This window comes from Aplidium turbinatum, chromosome 6 (assembly GCF_918807975.1).
Source record: "Aplidium turbinatum chromosome 6, kaAplTurb1.1, whole genome shotgun sequence".
NCBI lineage: Eukaryota > Metazoa > Chordata > Ascidiacea > Aplousobranchia > Polyclinidae > Aplidium > Aplidium turbinatum.
This window is the reverse complement of record NC_137477.1, coordinates 22,099,799-22,120,747: the sequence shown is the minus strand read 5'-3', so window position 1 is coordinate 22,120,747 and position 20,949 is coordinate 22,099,799. Positions and strand designations below refer to the sequence as shown.

General features: G+C 38.2%; 1 protein-coding gene across 1 annotated transcript in view; it reads right to left on the bottom strand.

The window, feature by feature from the left end:
• The window catches only part of LOC145771649 (coronin-1C-A-like), a 37,003-nt gene that overhangs the window by 5,365 nt on the left and 10,689 nt on the right, over positions 1 to 20,949 (bottom strand). Inside the window, exons 3-10 of the mRNA XM_082583376.1 lie at positions 16,649 to 16,778; positions 13,938 to 14,119; positions 13,069 to 13,185; positions 9,309 to 9,413; positions 5,438 to 5,583; positions 2,775 to 2,832; positions 1,251 to 1,368; positions 687 to 829 (exon numbers count right to left, since the gene is read on the bottom strand). Coding sequence (XP_082439502.1) covers positions 687 to 829; positions 1,251 to 1,368; positions 2,775 to 2,832; positions 5,438 to 5,583; positions 9,309 to 9,413; positions 13,069 to 13,185; positions 13,938 to 14,119; positions 16,649 to 16,778 — 999 coding nt within the window. The remainder of the gene's footprint in view (positions 1 to 686; positions 830 to 1,250; positions 1,369 to 2,774; positions 2,833 to 5,437; positions 5,584 to 9,308; positions 9,414 to 13,068; positions 13,186 to 13,937; positions 14,120 to 16,648; positions 16,779 to 20,949) is intronic.

The following is a 20,949-nucleotide window of genomic DNA, read 5'->3' as shown; positions in this document are numbered from 1 at the left end:
CTTCCTAGTCTGCTCCAACATCAGCAAGAGGAAAGTTGAAATAGATAAGCTTTGGGCAGCCAATAACCTTTTTTATATACCCACAGATTACTATCTAGGCTACCGTGGACCGTGGTGGGGTCCCTTTGGTCAGAGAAAGTCTCTCGCTTTCCTGGTGGGTATTTTCCATGTAAGTATGGTGTGCCTGTTGAGTGTTTCGGTGTGTGGACGGCTCCCGGAGCGAACGCACTAATGATGTTAAGTAAAAATTCCTTTTTACATGGAAAAACTGTAAACTGGCAAGGTGTAGATGTATCCACCTTGAACTCTGAGTGTTGCGCGAAGAAAAAAATGAATTAGTGGTGCAATACTGATGAGCTCAACCTCATGGGCAAAACACGGTGTCTGTTGCTGTCAATTGTTGCTACAATCAGCTGCCAGGAAACATGCAAAATCTTTCGTTCACGAAATGGTGCAAAACGTCTGAGGGTCGTAGATGACAAGACCAAAGATATTCTGCTCTCTGGTACCTTTCAGTGCAGATCTGGGTAAGACCTACATCTGGTAGGTTTCAGCCGAGATAATGAAACTTTTGTCATCATTCCATCAAAACTGCTCACAACTTAAGTAACGATGACATCAAAATACATGAAATAGTGAAACAATCCCAACATTGCAAACACTCTGAGGGGTATAACGATACTTACAGGCGTATTACTTGCTCCATTTTGCGCGGGAGAGACAACAGACAAGGTCTTAGCTGGCCTCTGGGACAGTGAACGCACTGGTTTGTTGGATTTGGTTGCGGCTGTACCTTTGCCGCCTTTGCTGGCTTTAAGCTCGTCGAAATCTGCAGAGAAAAAAACAAACATTTTGGAAAATCAGTGTCCCTACTAAGAAAATTTACATTTCGCAAACAATTTTTTGTGCACATTAGGCAGCGTTTGCAGAGTGACAAATGATTTTGTTTTGTTTTAAATTTATAGCGTTGCAAGTGCACAAGAACGACCAACTGTTACTGCGCAATTGCGAATCTCAGAGGGAACACTGTTTGAACACAAGACACACCCAAGTTCGATAATTTAAAAGTCATTTTAAAGCAGCGATTTTTGAACTTTGCTTCGTGTTCCCATCGAGCGGAACTTTGAAAAATTGATCAATGACAATGCATGCAGAACAAGTTCTGTTTTGTCAAGTAGTCGTGTAAACTGATATATCTTCATGCACTGCTATTGACTTGGTGTCACTTTATTGATGCTGAGGCCACTCACATGGTCTAATGTCCATCGTCTTTGGCGGCGCATTCTTGCCTGCCTTATATTCCTCAGCTGTAAGCGATGGTTCGTAGCTGGAGCAATCTGGATAAATGTCGTCTTGGAAGAGATCAGACTGTTTGTAAATAAACAAAATTATTTGTTTGAGATCTTATTAAAAACCTCTTGTCTGAACAGGCAAGCAGTGACAATGTTACCACAACTTATTTTAAAGGTTAAGATGTTGTGATAGATGATAAAAAACGACATTTACTATTTGACACTGTCTGTTATGTAAAGCGCTGTGGAGCAACGCATTCTGCGATGGATACAGCGCTCTATAAAAACTAACATTATTATTATTATTATTTAAAATATACAGGAACGCATCAGAAACCTTTTGGTTAAGCGCTTGATTAAAAACCAACAGAAGTATTTCAAAATGCTTTAAATCTGTTTGCTTTCACAACTAACACTGTGATTTAATTAGTGTTGTAACATTATGTTAAAGGCCAAACACCTCCATGCTTCTTCTCATGAAGCCTTGTAATATATGGCCAGTCCAGGAATATATGGCTCTGTCTTTTACTCAAAACAAAAGTTACTGAAAATCTGAAATTGTTTTATCGCCCAAAACGTGCACATCACGCATTTCGGTTTGAGGCGTGAGGAGTTGTGCACATGCGTCGTTTACAATGTGACCTGCGACTGTTTCTTCAAGCCATACCCACAGACGATAAAGGTGTCATCGTAGCCTACAGCTGAGCGTCATATACTGACAGCAGTGCGAAGATGGACGAGTCGCAGCCACGCCTTAGCAGAGGCAATCCAATAGAGCGGAGACAAAACGTTAGAAATGAAACTTGCAAGCCTTGTTTTCTTCTTCCACTCTGTGACCTACTGGTCGTACGCTCAAGCAAGCAGCGTTTAAACTGGTCTTTTATTATAGCTTTATATCAAGTGCTCGAGCGAGACATCCAAGACAACCTGAATGTATTTAGGATTTGGCAGCAGGCCAAGGGTTTCCAGTGATGCTACACTGTGACGTTTGCGCAAATTTAAATACAATTTTACGAAATCTAAGAATACGTTGCAATGCGGTTATAAAGTAGTTTTCAAGGTTTTGCAATATGATCATTGATCAAGCACATAGTAACGTTGGGTTTGGTTTCTCAAGGCGCTTTTGAGTAATTAGGCTACTGTATATGTCATAGTTGAAAAGCTAATTTCTCATTACATGCGATTTTTGATCAGCTGGAAGTATTAAATATTGGGCACTGTTCGAAATGTAGGTAAGTTTTCCAATTCCAACTTCAGTGAAAGTAAATGCAATATCGATCACAATACAAGAGTATAATTGAACAGGAAATAAAAATGCATGCCTGCACAATCATTATATACACAATTAAATTAGGTTAATTAAATTATATACACAACACAATTAATTCCTGATAGCGAAATGCGAATCACAGCTTTTCCGATCATGTGGAAAAAGATATGAATCAAAGTTATGACATAAAAGTAACAAAGATTCCCACTCACCTTCCTCGGTACAATCAAGCTGACTGGCTCGCATGCATTTTCAATAAGTTTGTAGCATCTAAATCGGATGAAACCAATCAGAAAAAACGGGTTTATAATAATTTCTTTCAATAGATTCGCAAAGTACGCCTAAAGTAAAGCTAAAACAACAAGTTCAGATTTTCAAAGTCAGAGCAAATTATATTGAAAACGTACTGTAAGACATTAGACGATTGTTTGATCGTCTATCAGTGGTTAAAACAACTAGATATGATTTGTGCTACATGACAGCTGTGACTTTTTCAACCAGTTTTCCCTCGTTATAAAGCACCATCAATAAAACGTTCAGGTGTAAATCCGCAATGCATGCCTCAGCACAGATCACTTGATCTATCGGCAGTAGTAAAGCACGGTGTATGTTATGGTTTAATTACCGCATCTGCATCAACCATTAGCATGTAAGAGAAGTTTGAAGTTTGTCAGTACTGACGCCACCACTTTGGCAAAGTACGTTAATATTTGATTCATATATCAATATTTATTTTTTAAATTAACGTTAATATTTTCTTTCCAATTTTAGCACCTCAAAGCATGGAGATGAGATGAACCGCATTGCGATGATGATGGCAGAGTGCATGAAATACTCAAAATAATGGAACGCCATTACATGCACAAGTTCAATGTATGACACTATGTTAAAAGAACAAATTATCATTTTTAAGAATCGTTTTTTATTACTTGAAAATGTTCCTAATTCGCAAAACTGTAAGCATAGCTGAGTTGCATAATTAAATTGTCGGAATACAGCAGCCTTCTAAAGTTTTAGGTTGTTTAGACGGCTTGAAACCAGTCTGCACGTGGTGAAGTACTATGAAAAATATTCAAAAAATAGGCATAGATTTTTAACTCCCAATCTCAAAATAAGTGACAAATGAAAACCAGGTACTTCACATGTCAAGCAACTTATGTTCTGAAAAAATTAGAAATTTTTGCAATTAATTGACAGAAGTTACGCAAGTGAGGCCTTTGAAGAATTAATGAAACTTGAAGCTTTGATTGGTGGTGCAAAACTTGAAAATTGCGAGTAGAATATTGCTCATGGTAGCTCGAAGCTGCAGGTTTTCGTCTTGACTCTCTTCAGGAGCTATCATCAAAATAAAATAAGCCTAAAAGTGGTAAAGTATTTATAGCAGAAAAAAAGAAATGTAAATTTGGAACAGAAAATTAACAAAAAAGCATCAAGGCATTAAAGAATTCTTTTTGGCGGCATAAGATTGGATTGAGAGTCTTTATGAAGATTGCTTCCAGTTCTGCGAGGTGGAACCAGGAACGGCTATAAGCAAGAATTGAAAACACTTCTAAGTTCTAGTTTAAAGTTCAAAACACATTCTTGGCTATCCAACAGGTGTTACCCTATCGCAAAGTCACTAGCTGTGCTTTTGTCATTTACAGTTTTGCAAGCACGATTTGGTTGGTTTCTTGTTGTGTTGTTTCCTTCACTAATTACTTTCGGGAAATGTTGTTTGATTCGTTCCTCCAATTAATGAAACTAATTCCTTTGAGATGATTGTTTTTTTGCTGATTCCTTTAACCCGTTTTGTCCTCAAAAGCATCATTAATGAGCTGCATGACATTGGCATGGTATTTTACATCGAGTAAAAAGACGAGTATGAAACAAGTTTCCCTATTTCCTAGCTCACAACAGTCTAAAATCCTTGACATGTAGTAAAAGAGGGTGAACATCACTGGTTTCAATTCAATCAAACAACCCAAATTGTCACCACCACACCCAATTTTACATTCGAAAAGCCCTAAGTGACGTTAAAACAAAAAACATTAAGCTGAGAGTGTCTGAGCGAAGCATTACAGTGAAGACTTGTGTACATTCTCGTTAACTGAGTCACTTCCGCAGCTGACTATTTCCTGTAGGCATTTTGACGTTTGTCTATATAAGGAATGCAGCGAGTTGGTTGCTTTACACCACCCTGCCTACAAGACGTTGGGAACAATCGAATTTTTGTTAAAACTTTGAGCTATCGGTAGACAATGGTTGGTTGCAGCGTTACTTATACAATGCAGAGCAAACTGTTTCATACCTTGCTTGTTACCAGACTACAAAATTCCTCATTTTTACATTGATTTGTAAAAATTCAACGTCTGCAGACGTTGAGTCAATGTTAAAATGACAAATTTTGCTGTATGGGATATCTGCCATTAGAAAAAAAAAACGCTTTAAAATTTGATTTTGCTATTGGCGCGCAAGCACCGCGCTTCTTTGGAAAACTACCACCAGATATCAAGCAGCTAAGCCAAAAACTATTCTATAATTTAGCACCGCTGAAAGCGGTTAGAATTTGCTTTTATTGAACTTCTTAGTGCTGTGTAGGCAATTGACCTGCGCAGGTCACAACACTGAGGTGTACACACCGCGCCAACGGGGTCAAGTGCAACTTCTACTTAAACTAAGTTAGGCTACTCTGCGCAAGATGCTCTACGAGAACGACCACATGAACTGAAACCGATTCAAAGATGAGATTTGTCATTAAACGTTTCATGAAGGTGCTTCTGACACAAAAACTCTTCTTAGTTTCAAACTGTGCTAAAATGAAGTTGCATTTCCAACGGCAACGAACCTAACGCTACAAGGAAGCTTAATACAAACAGACATAGAACTACCACCTTACTTTGCTATTTCACAGGTTGTGAAGTCAAGGCCGCGCTTGGGCATCCACGCTCCACCACGATGACTGGACGTACTTTGGTAAACACTGAGAAAGTGCACATATGGTTCGGCGTCAGTCATCTCATAATATTTGATCTGAGCGTCTCCCTGCACAAGAAAGCAAAAGAAAAAACAATTAACTACCGCAAAATTTCTTTTTAACACCAACATGAGTCAATTTTGGGTTTTTGCGCAATTGTAAGGCTTAGCAAACAACAGCACTTTCTTGATTCTATTTTTCCTGAAAGACTTTTTTAATGAATGCTGCAGCTCAATCCCTTAGCATTTAAAAAATACAGCATATGAACAACTTCTTGACATGTTTTTCAAAGACTTCTTTTTTCGTATTGCAAACAGAACGGATCCCTAGCAATAGTTTCTTTACTTGTAAACATTACAAGAAATGACAGAGAAATTCGCATAAAGAGAAATTCGCATAAAGCAAAAAGCACAATTTATAAGACACGAAAACATGGTCTAAATCTAAATGCTAAAGCTCTTTTTTGGTTAAGTTTGAAACAGTTTCAGTTCACAGGTGCATTTATCAAATTCAGACTTTTAAAATGCCGTTTAACTTTTCTCAACCTTATAATATTATGTTGTAAGTCAATTCAAGAGCTTTAATAAGATAATGGGTGGGAGTAGTTGGCCTCTTTTGACTGACATTGCTTTGAGAGTGGCTGCCTGTAAAAGTTTTCACTTCTCAACAACAGCATAGCATGAGATTCAAGAAACAGGCCAAGATGAGCATGGAAGCCCCAACTCATGGAGACAGCACCAGAGTGTGTGCAGTAGATATATTGTGCTAGTGGCCAAGAGCTGCAAAGGGGCCATGACTGAAGATTGTGACACACCACACTGCACCAGTTCTTCCAATTGAGTAGTCGAAAAGTATCACCCTATGTCAATATGTCATACCATGCATTTGAATGATTGAGCTACAAGAATATGCTTCTTTGGTTTCCAGTCCACACCTCGCACGTTAGTTTGGGTTAGGGTTAGCATGCATTTGAGATAATAGAAGTGAAGTCAATCGCTGCAAAAAAAAAATGGCCAGCCCCACTACGTGGGAACAAAACCGAAGATACGATGACAGAAACCTAGTAGCCTAATAAAACTCAGCAGTGTGTGTAACAAAATTATACACTGTGTGTAACCTTACCATATGAAAATTGTAGCTTATTAATGATTCCATTTAAAACGAGCCAATTGTATTCGGGAGTAAATAACTTGACGCACAAGCAAACCTCAATGCAAAAATATTAACTAAGCCCAGTCATCTGAAAAGTTAATACGGTACCTCGAAATCAAAAATGCTATTAAGTGAACCCAACGGCAACACTCGCCGAAAAACAGAAAACAAGAAATTAAAAGTTCCGTATGTTCAAGATATGCGATTTGCGCTAACAGGCACACAAGCTGCGTAGGTTAGCACAACAGCACTGCTGTGCTTGCACAATTCAGTGCTTCCATGTTAACTGGACGCCGGCAAATATTTGCAACGCAAACAAACCTTTTCACTATTTGGCAATAAAGGTGACTATGAAATCTCAATTGACTTACCAGCCTGTATTGGAGGATTGTTCTGCATTGCATTGAAATTGCATTGAAAACTAAACTTAATTTTCATTAATGATTTTCTTAGGAACTTATTTAACGTAGGATTATTACTTATCTTCAGAGAATGTTAAAATATAATATGACACCTTGAGGAGGTAGGTTGCCAGGACCGCCATATTGCGTTTTGTAGGTTCACAACCTGACAAGACAACATCTGGCATGGACCGAACTCAAGTTGATGATGCTGGGCGGGCTAGCTAAATTTTTAACCATGATTTATGGAAACAGATAACCCACGTTGATGCGCAATCTGCTCCAAGCAGAGGTGGCGACTGAATATAGGTTGACAACAAACGTCATATGGAAGAGGTAAAGAAAGGGGATAAGGATTCAGAACGTTCTGTCGCGGCCGACCTGACGCGCGACAACTGACCGCGGTCGAGCAGGGACATCTAACCGCGAGACAATTTGACGCGAATTCTTTTTTACGGTATTCTTTAAATTTCTTGATCACAGTGCAAAAATTGTGTTGAAGGTTTTGGTTTTTACCATATTTTAGCATTGATGCATGTTAGGACAGTTTAAAGCGAAATGTTTCCACAGGAAATGTCCATTCAAATAATCCTTTTCAAAAACCAAAATACACTTTTTAAGACTTCTAAAATGCCTTTTTTTTGCATGAAAAGTTTTTCTTGCAGCAAGATCAAATTACATTTCATTAACAAGATATTCATAAGAAACTAACATCTATCAAAATCCTAAGTCATCTGAGATATCCAATTATCCATTCTTATGGAAATGACTCGCACGGTCAAAACAGGGATTCAAAAGTAATGGATAACCTTCGTATTTTTTACACCGAGTATGCAATCAATCCATTTTTGTGACTGCGAGGTGAGAATGTCATACACAAAACAAACACCACTTGCAAAGAGAAACAAAAGATCATGACATATAGTAGTTGTCCAGTTGTAATCCGGTGATGTTCCTGTTACCGAGATTGGCCGGATTCACCTTCATGTATTCACCTTCACCAATTGCCTTCACACCCTGGCCCTGCCTCCTCATCGACAGATTAAATAGCTCTATTAACAACACTTCTTAGTGTGGGCTATTATGACAGTATTCTGTGCAGCTATAGGAACGATTCGACCAGAGTTGCCTCAAATCCTTCCTAAACATTCATTGGATAAATCATGGCCCAGACACAAATGTTCTTGAACAAACATTCGTCACCAGCATGGAAGCACCACTGAAAGAAAGATATATGTGTGGAATAAATCATGTCTCTAGAATGGACAAAGATTTCCCAAACTTCTCAGCAACCACCGCAATGTCGCTTTAAGAGCCACCGAAGGAAGCATTGTAAAATGCGCTCAAAATCGGTTGGTGCCTGTCACAATCTTACACTCGACTTTAGCGGAAACTCTTGTAGTGAATAGAAAAAAGTCAAAAATACACTGTACAGTACACGAAACGGTCTCCCATTATGTGGAATTCAGTAAGCAGCCAATAAGAGCAACGTAAAAGAAAGGTGCATTAAAATGATGCGTCAGCATCAAGAGTAAGCTTTACTATTTACTTGTTACTACTGTGGCCCTGGCTGCTAGTCCCATATTGGACTTTTTAATCACCAGCGAATCTGTAAATGACGTGACAACAAACTAATATCGGTACTGACAGTTTTAAAGTTGTTTACAGTGTCTATGAGAATTAGTGACACCGGTTCATCTGAGCCCTATCTGTACACGTCAAAAAGTCTTGTATTGGATCTAATTTTCTAAGTGATAGATACACAATCTTTATATAATGTTTGCAATCAGGACAAATCCATGTTCCTTGTTTTTTCTAAAAAAATTGGTATAATTTGAATTTTAGCCACAGTTAACATATAATATATATACACTTAGAAAACAAATGCACAATGCATAATACATACAGACAGCAAATTATAATTAGCAGGTAAACACAATTACAAAAAGTTGAACCATGAGGATGAATCGTTAAAATATTAACTAAAATGGGTTACTTCCACTGTGTGAATTCTTCAGGTTTTGACACAATATAAGTCAAAAATTTCCAAAAACAATTAGTTGCTTCAAGAGTTTCATATCATGCAAAATTTAAAAAAATCAGCAGTCAAATACTTTGAGAGTAAGGTACGCACCTTAACGTAAGAAATAATAAACAAACAACTGCTCCACATTGCTAAACTTGTTCACGTCACTTTATTGAAAAAACAAACAAACGATAATTTACAACGCATTTTTTACCTTTCCGTACGTAAAAACGATGTTGTTATCTGGGTCGTAATGGAGATAAATGGTCCCATTGGCATTGTCGATTTCCTCAGTGACCAATACTGTATTTAGATCTTTCTGTGATGCACAAAAGGTTGTTTTAATTTTTCTCTGCGTGAGCTTACAATTGAAAACCTTAGCTAAAAACCTACTTGAATCACATTTTTGAAATTTTAAGTCAATGCTAATATTAGACTTTTATTCAATCTGTCTTAATCGCAACACAATTTCCAAGATATGGCGGAAGGCAAGTATGATTCCCTACCCAAACCAAAAAAAACGTTGGAAGACCCAAAGAGTTATCGTCCCTCTCTCCTTTGTATTTCCTACAAGATTCTTGAACGGCTCATTATAACACCAGTTGAACCAGTCATTGATCCGCAACTTCCCGCAGAACAAGCTGGCTTCCGCCATGGGCGTTGTACAACCGATTAAACAACTAAATTAACTAATGACATAAAGGATAGTTTCGAGAGGGGCAATAAAGCTGGTGTCATATTAGTAGATGCTTATCTACTGCTTATGACGGGTCTGCTACTATTCGGTGAGTCCGATTCGGTGAGTTTCTATCCTCTAACCCCTAACCCCAAACCCTAAAACGGCAATGATAATTAGGCTACGGTACCCGATAATTTAAAAAAAAAATTGAAAAAATGCCCCGTTAAGGGATCGAACTCACCGAATCGGACTCACCAAAACGGGCCATTCCGGCTTATGACACAGTGTGGCACCAGGGCCTAGTGCTTAAACCAGGGCTTTGGAGCAGGCGTAAATGTTAAATTGCTCCAGCTCCGAAGCTCCCTTTTATCATAAATTAGCTTCAGCTCCGGAGCTAATGAGGTTTAAGGATGAACGTCAGTCAGTATCATCCGTTGCAGCGATGAACAATGAACATGTGAGTGCTCTGCTGTCAAATCCCCGGCAACGTGGTTAGTTAGAATAGGTGGCGCCAAAGAGGCAACAATTCTTAATTTTGTGAAGGGTTGCTGTTAAGTTATATGAATTCAGCCAATACTAGAGCTCCGGCTCCAGCTCTGTTGAAAATGCACGGTTCCGGCTCCAAAGCCCTGGCTTAAACTCCTACAAAAATTCCTAACAAACAACTTGTTCGCTTTCTCGCTAACCTTACAGCAAACCGCACATTTGTGCTGAAAACCAGCGACGGACAATCCAGCCGCCCCGTCATCTAAGGAATGGCGTTCCACAAGGATCTTGCTTAGCACCCATGTTATCTATATTAACGACATTTCCTAGCCTAGACAAACTCCACACAGTACAGCTATGCAGACAATTTGGCCGAACTATATACAAACAAAAATTGGACTAAGGTAGAGGATGTCCTCACCGAGAATATGAAGCTGATCTCACCTAAAAAACTGGAGAGTGTGGAGACTAAAACTCAGCACAGCTAAAACCACCATCACACCTTTCCACCTCAACAACAAGGAAGCTGGCCATCAGTTACGAGTCCCTCTAGATCAGTGGTTCCCAACCTTTTTGTTGTCTTTAAACCCTTTAATCAAATTATTAATTCTGCGGACCCCTACCTAAATTTTGCCTGGAACTCAATTAACATACTATTGAGTATTGTAATAATTATGCTGCTCAACTACTGTACGGTGTCATATTGCATTGCCGCTATGACTCCTGCGGCGAATATCAGGTTAAACAGTTGCTCAAATAAGAAAATGAATGAATTGTTCAAAAAAGGTCAGCAGTATTTCAATATTAAGGTGACCCTAAGTGCCATGCCGAAACTTTTTCAACGTAAGCAAATTTAATGAGAGGGGTGTTGTTGCAGTTTATTCTCGCGGGCTTGAGCTTGACACATTTGCATTTAAAGAGAGAAATGAAAGTAAAAAGATTGCTTTTCGTTTTTTTTTTCCAAAATTCATCAAGGTAATCACGGACCCCCAAATGCTTTCTCACGGACCCCCAAGGGGTCCGCGAACCCCAGGTTGGGAACCACTGCTCTAGATGGAACCCTAATCCGACATGACCCCTGCCCACACTGTGACTCAGTTCGTGCCAAAGCATCAGCAAGAAATAATGTTCTCAGATGTCTAGTTGGTTCTACTTGGGGATCCAAAACCCCAACCAACACTGCGTACCAGTGCCCTATTGCTTGTGTACAGTGCCGAATATGCTTCTCCAGTCTGGTGCCGCAGCGCACATGCAGGAAAAGTAGATATCGCCCTTAACGACACCATGCGCATAATCACTGGATGCCTGCATCCAACCCCTACAGGCTCATTACGGTACCTGTGCTTTCAGACATCACCCCACCAAAATTACGCAAAGAGAATTCCACCATACGGCTCGCATTAAAGGTAGAGGTCAATGATCGCCATCTTCTCCACACTTCAGTTCTTGATGCACAACAGCTCACATATAAACGCCTGTGGCCTTTTTCTTGACACATTGTGGCGCTTCATGAAAATCACTTCGATCTTATGAAGTCATGCAGAAACTGCTGGGAAACCATCTCACGGCCCAACCAGTTCCAAGTTACACCAGACACTATTTAAGCACCTTTGAATTGCCTCCGTACTGATGTGTGTCGATTCAAACACATGTTTTCTTGGGGCTTGTGACCTTGTGTAACTCATCAGCCTGTGTTTGTGGCGAACGTCAAACAGTACAGCACATCATAAATCACTGTCCAGTGTGTCGACCTGCAGAACATGTGGATCTCATAGACCCTGATATGAAGACATTGCACTGGCTGCAGCAATTGGGAGATGTTGCCTGAATTGCTGCCTCATAAGCAAGAAGAAGAAGACAGCTATAGACACAATGTTTTACCCATGAGGCTGGGCTCGTCGGTATCGCACCACTCATGCCACAAGGGTATTCGATCACCGCCTTTACCAGTCAGTTTAACTCTTATCCTTGTTACACCGACTCGTACGGCATCAATCAATATTTGCTATGGCTTTGAAAAAAATCTATTCTTTTTTTTCAAAAACTTCTTTAAGTCACGGCGCAAAGAGTTTTTTCAACTCCTGTCTTCCATATTAACAACCGGTTTTCTTAAACCACCGACATTCCGACAAGCAAGATGAAACATTTTATCTTTACAAATGTGGTGTTTTGTCAAAGCTGTAGCGTATTATAATGCTTTTCGACAACAGCATTAATATAATAAATGTACTATTACATTTTCTATCTTCTAAAACGACGATATCCTGAGTTCATAATGCAGTGGCATATCAACCCGTTAACAACTATGTTGTACGTTCATGCAATGCCAAATCGTAAACGCACACCGCCTAAGTTTTAACCACTCAGAGATTAGATCAGCCCTGTTCTTTGTATGAGACAGATTAAAGGTTGATGTGATCTTACACAAGATATTTAGTAGCTTCTATTTTCTAGAATCTAAACAAAGCATGAAAAAAACACAAAGTCTTCGTAAATTGCAACAGAGCAGCCAAAATTCTTTTTTTTATGATTTAGCGGTTACAAACGTTAAATCAATGCAAAGAAGCACAAAATTTGGTGCTGAGAATTTTAACTAGAGAGATTCTCAAGTATTCGACACGAATCTACAAAAACGGATTTATTCATACGCATTTCTGGCCGTTTGCTTTCAATGCCAATGTAATTATCCAAATGTCTTGCAAAACGGTATTTGATAAAACATAGGACAGACCAACAAGGTGTGAGTGCATTCGACAAATCTTTTGAATATAAGTGATGCTTGCAACAAAATATACAACACGAAACTTACTGAATCAATCACGGCGTATAATCGGATAGACATCCTGGAGAAGCCAACACAAAATATCTTGTTGTTTTTCAGGAAGACACACTTCGATGGTTTTGATCCACCAAAAATGGATTTTTCCTACAAAATAAAAAGGTTTTTATTAACAAATTTTTAGCAAAAAAAAACGAATTTGAAACAGAGAACTAAGCAACCAAGAATATAAATTTATGTTTGACAGCATTAAACGCAAAATTTTATAGATGATTTAAAAGCTCGTAATTCTTGAATAATTCAAACCATGGTAGCAAAATCTGTCCTTTTCACTTGAATTCAAGCTCATGCATGATAAAATTAACGATTTTTGATAGCTGGCAAGAAATCAGAATTTTTCTTCATACTTTTCTCCAAACCAGGGGCTCTTGAACGAGGGTGCTCTCACCATTAAGGTGTGCAAGGCCTATCCCTAGGGGTGGGAAAATGTTGAACCATGGGAGTTAGTGAAGTAGCAATCACTTGTTTACCAGAGTTTCAATGCGTATAGTGGATTACAGATGCTTGTTACTTTTCAGCAATTCTAGAGTGATTTTAAAATGAGAACAAGGAAAATGGATAAGAAAGCTAGGGTAGGTCCCATGTAAAAGGTAGGTCACATGTGAAACATAAGCAGCACATAGAAGCAACCATTAGTCCAATGTAAATATATTTTTTGCATTGTACAATGTACATGATGCAAATTTCAATGAATCTTTCCTCACAATTAACAAAGCAAAAGACCCGAAACTTTATCTTTAAAACAAAACATAATTTCCGTGATATGATACTGCATGAAGTCTAATGCTGAGTTTTAGACACACAACAAACATAACAAGAAAGAATAACTCAAAACTAACAGTCACGGAAACACAATGTTCTTTTCTGGGATCCATAACGCGAAGCATTTTGTCTTTGCAAGTAGTAGCCATCTTGGAGCCATCGTAGTTCCAAGATATGCAAGTAGGTGCATCAGGGTGTTCGATTTTACATATAGACTCTCCAGTAAGCACATTCCATACAATCACAGTGTTGTCATAACCTAAGAAATATATTAAGGTAATTTTTTGAATTACTACACAGACGGCAACAAAAAAACTTTGATGTTTCAGGACTGTTTATTCAAGTTGCTTCTGTATATTTCCAGAAATCACAGGAATCGTTTAGGTGAGGGTACTGTTCGAACTGTAGTACATACTACATACTATAGGGGTCTGCTACTATTTGGCTAGTCCGATTCGGCTGATCCGATTCGGCTGGTCCGATTCGGCTAGTCCGATTCGGCTGCAGTCTTTTTTGGATTTACTTAAGGATTTTGTTGGATTACAGAAGGATTATGGTTGGATTTTCAAAAATTTGCCAAATAGGGAACTAGCAGAGAAAGACTGTACCCGAATAGGAAACTAGCCGAATCGGACCAGCCGAATTGGACTAGCCGAAACGGGCCATTCCGTACTATAGTGCGGTGAATGTACAGTAGCTGTTGTCTTGCGAGTAACTCTTAAATAGCTTAGGCAATTAATGAGAAATTATGTCACTCGGCATGCGTCGGCTCTGAACACAACAAAACGCTATTTGACAGAGTGTTGACTAGAAGTTGAAAATCAATTATCTATTTATCAAAAAAACAAAAGTGACATAAAACAAAAATACACACAATGCTTAATATTTTGTTTTTATAAGGAGATAAAGAAACGACCATACGGTCTACTAATCAGTTGCCACCCTGGAAAAGTTAACTACTCAACGATTTATCCAAATATGTTAAAACAATAAAACAAGAAAGATATGTATATTATATATATATTAATATACATATCTTTCTTGTTTTATTGTTTTAACATATTTGGATAAATCGTTGAGTAGCTAACTTTTCCTTTTCCTTTTATTTACTTTACTGCCGGCTTGGTTTAGTTTTCATTCAGCATTTTTTCAATATTTACGCTTATGGTTTTTCAATTTTTTACGCTCATGTTTTGACATTATTGCGTCACTGTAATGTTGTTTAAAACATTACTTGTAGGTTTTAACTGCCCTTTATCAGAACTGACGATGCACTGAATAAGTGCGAAATATATTTTCTGTAACATCTACTGACAACTGATCCCTGTTACCTTAGCAATTGAGGTTTTAGCTTTATATATATATTAAGTTAGACTACACGTTTTTTCTTTGAATTAAAATCTGTGTGACACCTATCAGGCAAATTTTATCGTAGCAGCATAATAGCAAACACCCAGCGGAGTTATTTTCTAAAGGTCATAGGTCAGTACCACCTACAGTTGGAGGCCGATGAGCGTATCAGAAAACTTGTCGTTTGATTCAATAAAAACGCTAAATTTAGTATATACATGTAGAACTTCCTTTGTGACATCTGTCACAAGTTTCAAACGAAAGCCTAAACTGTTGTTTTTGCAGTTGTTCTTCAGCATTTGTTTTCACAGCAACAAGTCTTTCTTTCAAACAAAAATCGGCATGACATGTATCCGGCGTCTTTCCTTTGAAACAACATGATATAAGTGCCGACTGCATTCAATTAGGTTGCTCACTTTGAACGCGCCAGTACGGTCTAACAGTCCAACAAATGGGGAATGACAGAAATGCTCACTAACACCAAACCTACAATCGAACTGCTGGAATTACACGCAAGGTAACAGCTGATTTACATTCACCGCACAGTAACATAGTTTCAACATAAATATGGGACCCGCTCACATAACTATGCCTACGATATCTCTGAATGAACAGAAGTAGCATCAAAACAAAATTTTCGAGTTCGTATTTGAACCGCATGTTTCAAGTCTCAAATTTTCGAGGGCGAAAAACTTACTTAAATAGACAATAATTGTTTACTCATACATCTTGATGCTTAAAGGTGATCGTCTAACTATCCTATGCAAATACATCAAGTGAAACTACACTGACAGCAAAATCTGTCATTTTTACATTGATTCAACGTCTGCAGACGTAAACTAATAAACTTAGCTTCTTTGTCATGTCATGTCTAAATCACTTTCAACGATAAACTAGGCTATTTTACAGCCTTACAGGTACTAATTCTATGCAAAATTTAACTGTTATATTTGTGCTTTCTGGATCACCTCCCTAACATTGTGGCCGAAAGAGTAGTACCATATAAATTAGGGTAGGTACCGAAACACTTGCTTAGGCAAAACTGCGCCATTAGATTTGAAATTACGGGTATTGTGATAAAGCCATTGGAAATTGCATAAACAGTCTAGTTGAAATCTTCTTTTGCACAAATAGTGATATATATAATAGTAAATAAGCTAAATAAAAAAGAGGCAGCCAACATCACATTGACATCATGACGTGGTGCATTAACATCATGATGATGTGGTATGCTGGAAAAGTTTTAAAAAATAACTACAATGTAAAGTAAATTAACTTCACATATGAAATACGCTAGCTGTAATAAAGTACAAAATGAACTAAGCAACTTTATTTCAGAGTTTTAATTAAGTCACATTCAGGGGCTCATAAAGCTGCATGCAGCTTGCACGTCTATTAACTTTGGGCACCTCTGATATATTTAATAAATAAAACTCACTGCCACTGGCAAGTATGTTATCAGCAGTTGGGTGCCATTCAATCAGCGAGACTCTTTTTTCATGTCCTTGTAAAGTTTGCCATGGATCTTCCATAGTAGTTTTAATCCCTTCATCAGGAATTTCCCACAGCTAGAAAATGAAACATGTTTGTACATAACCCTGCTGGTACATAACCTCTCTACTGACAAAACTCTAGCCAAATCTCGTGGAGGTGTACTACAAAAACTGCGTGCCATGCGGTCCCAGACTAACTGGCTAAGAATCTTGGAGCAGGTTGGAGCCCTAGAGGTACAGTGTCTAAGTCTTGGACCCACTGACAAGCGGAAACATCCGGACACTCACTAATTAATCCAATCCCCGGCAGGGTTATGTAGCGATTATTATCTCTAGATATCCTGTCATACTCTGGAATACAGCTAAAAGTAGCATATCTGGCGGGTCACTGATATATTTTTGGGACAGTGCATTATGCAGGTGGAATTTTTTCACCACTGCCCTAGTTAGCTGCGAACGGTAGAGATCTTGGTCTGCCAAAAGTGTACCAAATTAGTCAAGGAAAAGCATCTGGCTGTAAAATTGCCAGAAACAAAACATGCTAGTCAAAAAAGAAGAAATAGGCAAAGCAGTCCCAGTAGCCACAATGTAACTGGTAATGTCTCGAGCTTGGCAGACCTCCGAGTAAATGGGTCTGCAGGGTCCGGCCTTTGAGGCAAATTCTATGAACAGCCCAAGCCTTTTCTTGTAGGACTTATATAATTTAGAAACCATGCAAGGGAAGGCAAATGAAGTAATAAAGACCATGACTAGGAGAAGTAGACCTACTCTGCCTTCAGGAAACCAGAAGGAGGCATGTTGGAAGTTTGGAACCAGAAAAATTAATGGAAAGGACTCTCAAGCCAAGTTCCTCTGGTCAGGAAATGCCAAGAGCACATGAATGGTAAGCAGGGTTCCCCACACATTTTTTATAAACAAATTCCTTACTTTTTCAATACGAAATTCTAAAAATTCCCTACTTTTTCAACACTAAATTAAAAAAATTCCCAACCTGATTTTGATCTAAATTGCGCATTAACAGTGTTTAATCAATGAAAATTTCTGTGCTGTATTATTTCCAAACACGATCATGCACAGGTTTAAAATTGTATATCCGGACTCTATTACATTCGAATCAGTATGAAAAATAATAATAATGTACAGTAGAAGATTCCTGTTTGAAGAAAAAACTCTTTTTTTTTCAAAAGACCCGAACTGAAATCAGTTTGAATTAACTGTCACATTTATAATACTAAAACTGCAATTCAAAGCCTCATTCCATCGGACATGGCAACCTGCCATAAGCCAAACCAAAACAATTAAAAACCACACTACTGACAAACTGAAGTGAGTGAAAAGAACACTGAACAGTGAACACTGTCTTTGTGATTCTGAACACTGAATCACAAAGACATTGTACAGTAAATAGGATTTATGAATGATATTGTCTTTTGTGTTGTGTCATGATAGTAGGTTTTAGTAATGAATGGCCACCGTGATTGAGGACTGAGGTATTGGTCACAGATATTGCCTGCATTAACGATGTCTCTTACCGCTATTATCACCTAGCCAACCTGACATCATTGTTTTATGCGGCCGCTAATCGACTTCAACGATCATGGAATGTTACATAATAAGAACAATTATACACGCAAAAATAAAAAAATCGAGTGCTTAAATCAGCTCTTTTGTCTCGTGAGCTTTGCGTATTGCTCAACAAGTGTATAAAGTTTAGAATTAACAAGAAATCATTAAAATTTGAAGTTGAAACTGAAGTTTGAATCACGGCAAATAAACGTATTCAAAACTTTTACTTCAGCCGACGCTGTTTCACACTCAGCGTCTGGTCGGCAATAATTTTGCCGCAGCAAATATACGTTAATTTTGAAGGCTGCCGAGTTGGAAACAGCTTGTCCCGTGTATAAGTCGAACCTGGCTTCTTGAGGTGAAAACCACTTGCGAAAATCTCAAACTGCACTCGAGTATATACGATAATAAGTAAAATTTTGAATGTTAGGCTACAGAACAAAAATCGCCCGAGGCTAAATTTTCATGTCAAGTTAAACATTTCTGCTTCTGGAGTGCCCCACAATTAAATAAGTCACGCCATGGTTAAGCTACACCACTGTCTGTATAGTAGAATGACCGGTATTTAAAGCGCAGATGAACAAGAAAAAAACAGTTCCCAAACTTTATTGAAAAGCTGCATGTTGCGCCACAACATTGTTCTTTGTAATGCCGCTTTGAAGGAGGATTACGAGTATGAACAAAAGAATAAATTTTAAACTTCATTTTGAATTAAAAAGAAATGACGTAATGTCTTCCATCCTTAGTTATCATATATTTTTTCATTACGTAGTCGTAATGTCTTGTAGGAATAAATTGAAAATCAGTATGATCACTCAAAATGAAAGTAATGGAACTACGAAGTACGAATCCTCACTAAACCAATGGTCTTCTTGTATTTAAGAGGACAACCTTATACTATATGTTACTGATCTCCGGAGCTGACGTAAACCTTAAAAGTCATGTCGACTTATTCTTGATGCCCCCCTTATCGAAAATTGTTCTTTGTAATACCGCTTTGAAGGAGGATTACGACTATGAACAAAAGAATAAATTTTAAACTTCAATTTGTATTGAAAATACACGACGTAATGTCTTTTATCCTTATCACATATTTTTTCATTACGTAATGTCTTATAAAAATGAATTGAAAACGAGTGTATTCACTAAATATGAAAGCAACGGGACTACAAATCCTCACTGAACCAATCAGTAAAAGGTCTTGTTGTGCCTACTGATCTCTGGAGCACACATAAACCTGAAAAAATATGGACTTATTCTTGATATGGAATTTGACTACATATATTACATATCGATTAATGGATATTTTGTTTCACTGAACTTCAAAGTCAAAACGTATTTGTTTACCACAACCAAACCATTTGTGACGATCCAATTTGTTAATTCCTTATTCGAAAAAATGTTTAGATGATGTCACATCATTACGCCGATTTGAGATATTTCATTCATGACATAGTATGGATGAAAAACTTTTACAAGTTTTATACTCTGCTGAGAGTAAAAAAGAAACACAAATGATAAATATTGGAGAAATTGAGTCTCCTTTACAACTTAAGAATCAAACAAGGCAAAACTGCTGAAATAAAACATTTTGTTTGAGTGAAAGAATCACTGCAAGCAACCAATGCCAAAATGCGCGCGCAAGAAGTCACGGGAGTGTGAGATATCAAAAATTTAACAAGTTGTTATTTTTCTATATCAATCTGACGTTAGTTACTACTTTAAAAAATCTATATCTTTGCTTCTGTAGAAAATTCGCAGCAAGCGCCTTTTTTACACGTTTAGTATCGGCCAAATTTTGCCGATACCGATACTCAAACAATGGCCAATATCACCGATACCAATACATCGGATTTTTTATCTACAATTTAGTCATCAAGGTTTTTCATACTTTTTCAATACCACGAGGGAGGTTTCACAAAATTCCCGACCTTTTCCCGGTCTGGAAAACGGGTTTTCAAATTCCCTACTTTTTCCCTACTTTCCCGACTGCGTGGGAACCCTGGGTAAGTATCATGCTGGCTGAATGTTGGTGGGAAAAGGTATTTGGGGTGAAACACAATTTCGACAGGGTACTCTTAGTGTATTTAGTTGTTGGTAAAGTTGTGTTCGCTGTCGTGTATCGAGGAAAGTGATCACTGATCTGGTGGGTCATGCATAGCTGAGTGTTGAGAAATGGCAGGTACGAATAGTGAAATCAATGTACTTAAATACTACTGGCATCATGTGCGTGTTGGAGTATGGAGACAGACACAGTAACACTTTCAGGGAGGGAGTAGGACAAGTGTACATCAAGGTTCTGCATTAAACCTGCTGCTCTTCATGATCGTCCAGGAAGCCCTGTTAGAAACGCACTGTCTGCCCTTGGGAGCTGTTGTGCACTGACCTTACCATCACCGACACCTCATTAGAGACACTAATTGACAAAACCATATCCTGCAAAAAGGAAATTGAAGCAAAGGGCCTGAGAGTGGACATCAGAAAAACCAAAAAATGATATTTGGTCTCAACATGAACTCCCTGAAAAAATTAGGAAAGCATCCTTGCTCGATATGCCAAAGAGCACCGGAAGATACCTTCTGCACCAATTGCTCTCACTGGGTTCACAAGAATTGCAGTGGAAGAAAAGGCCCGCTCAGACCGGACCCACAATATTTATGTCCATGCTGTAAGGGCACAG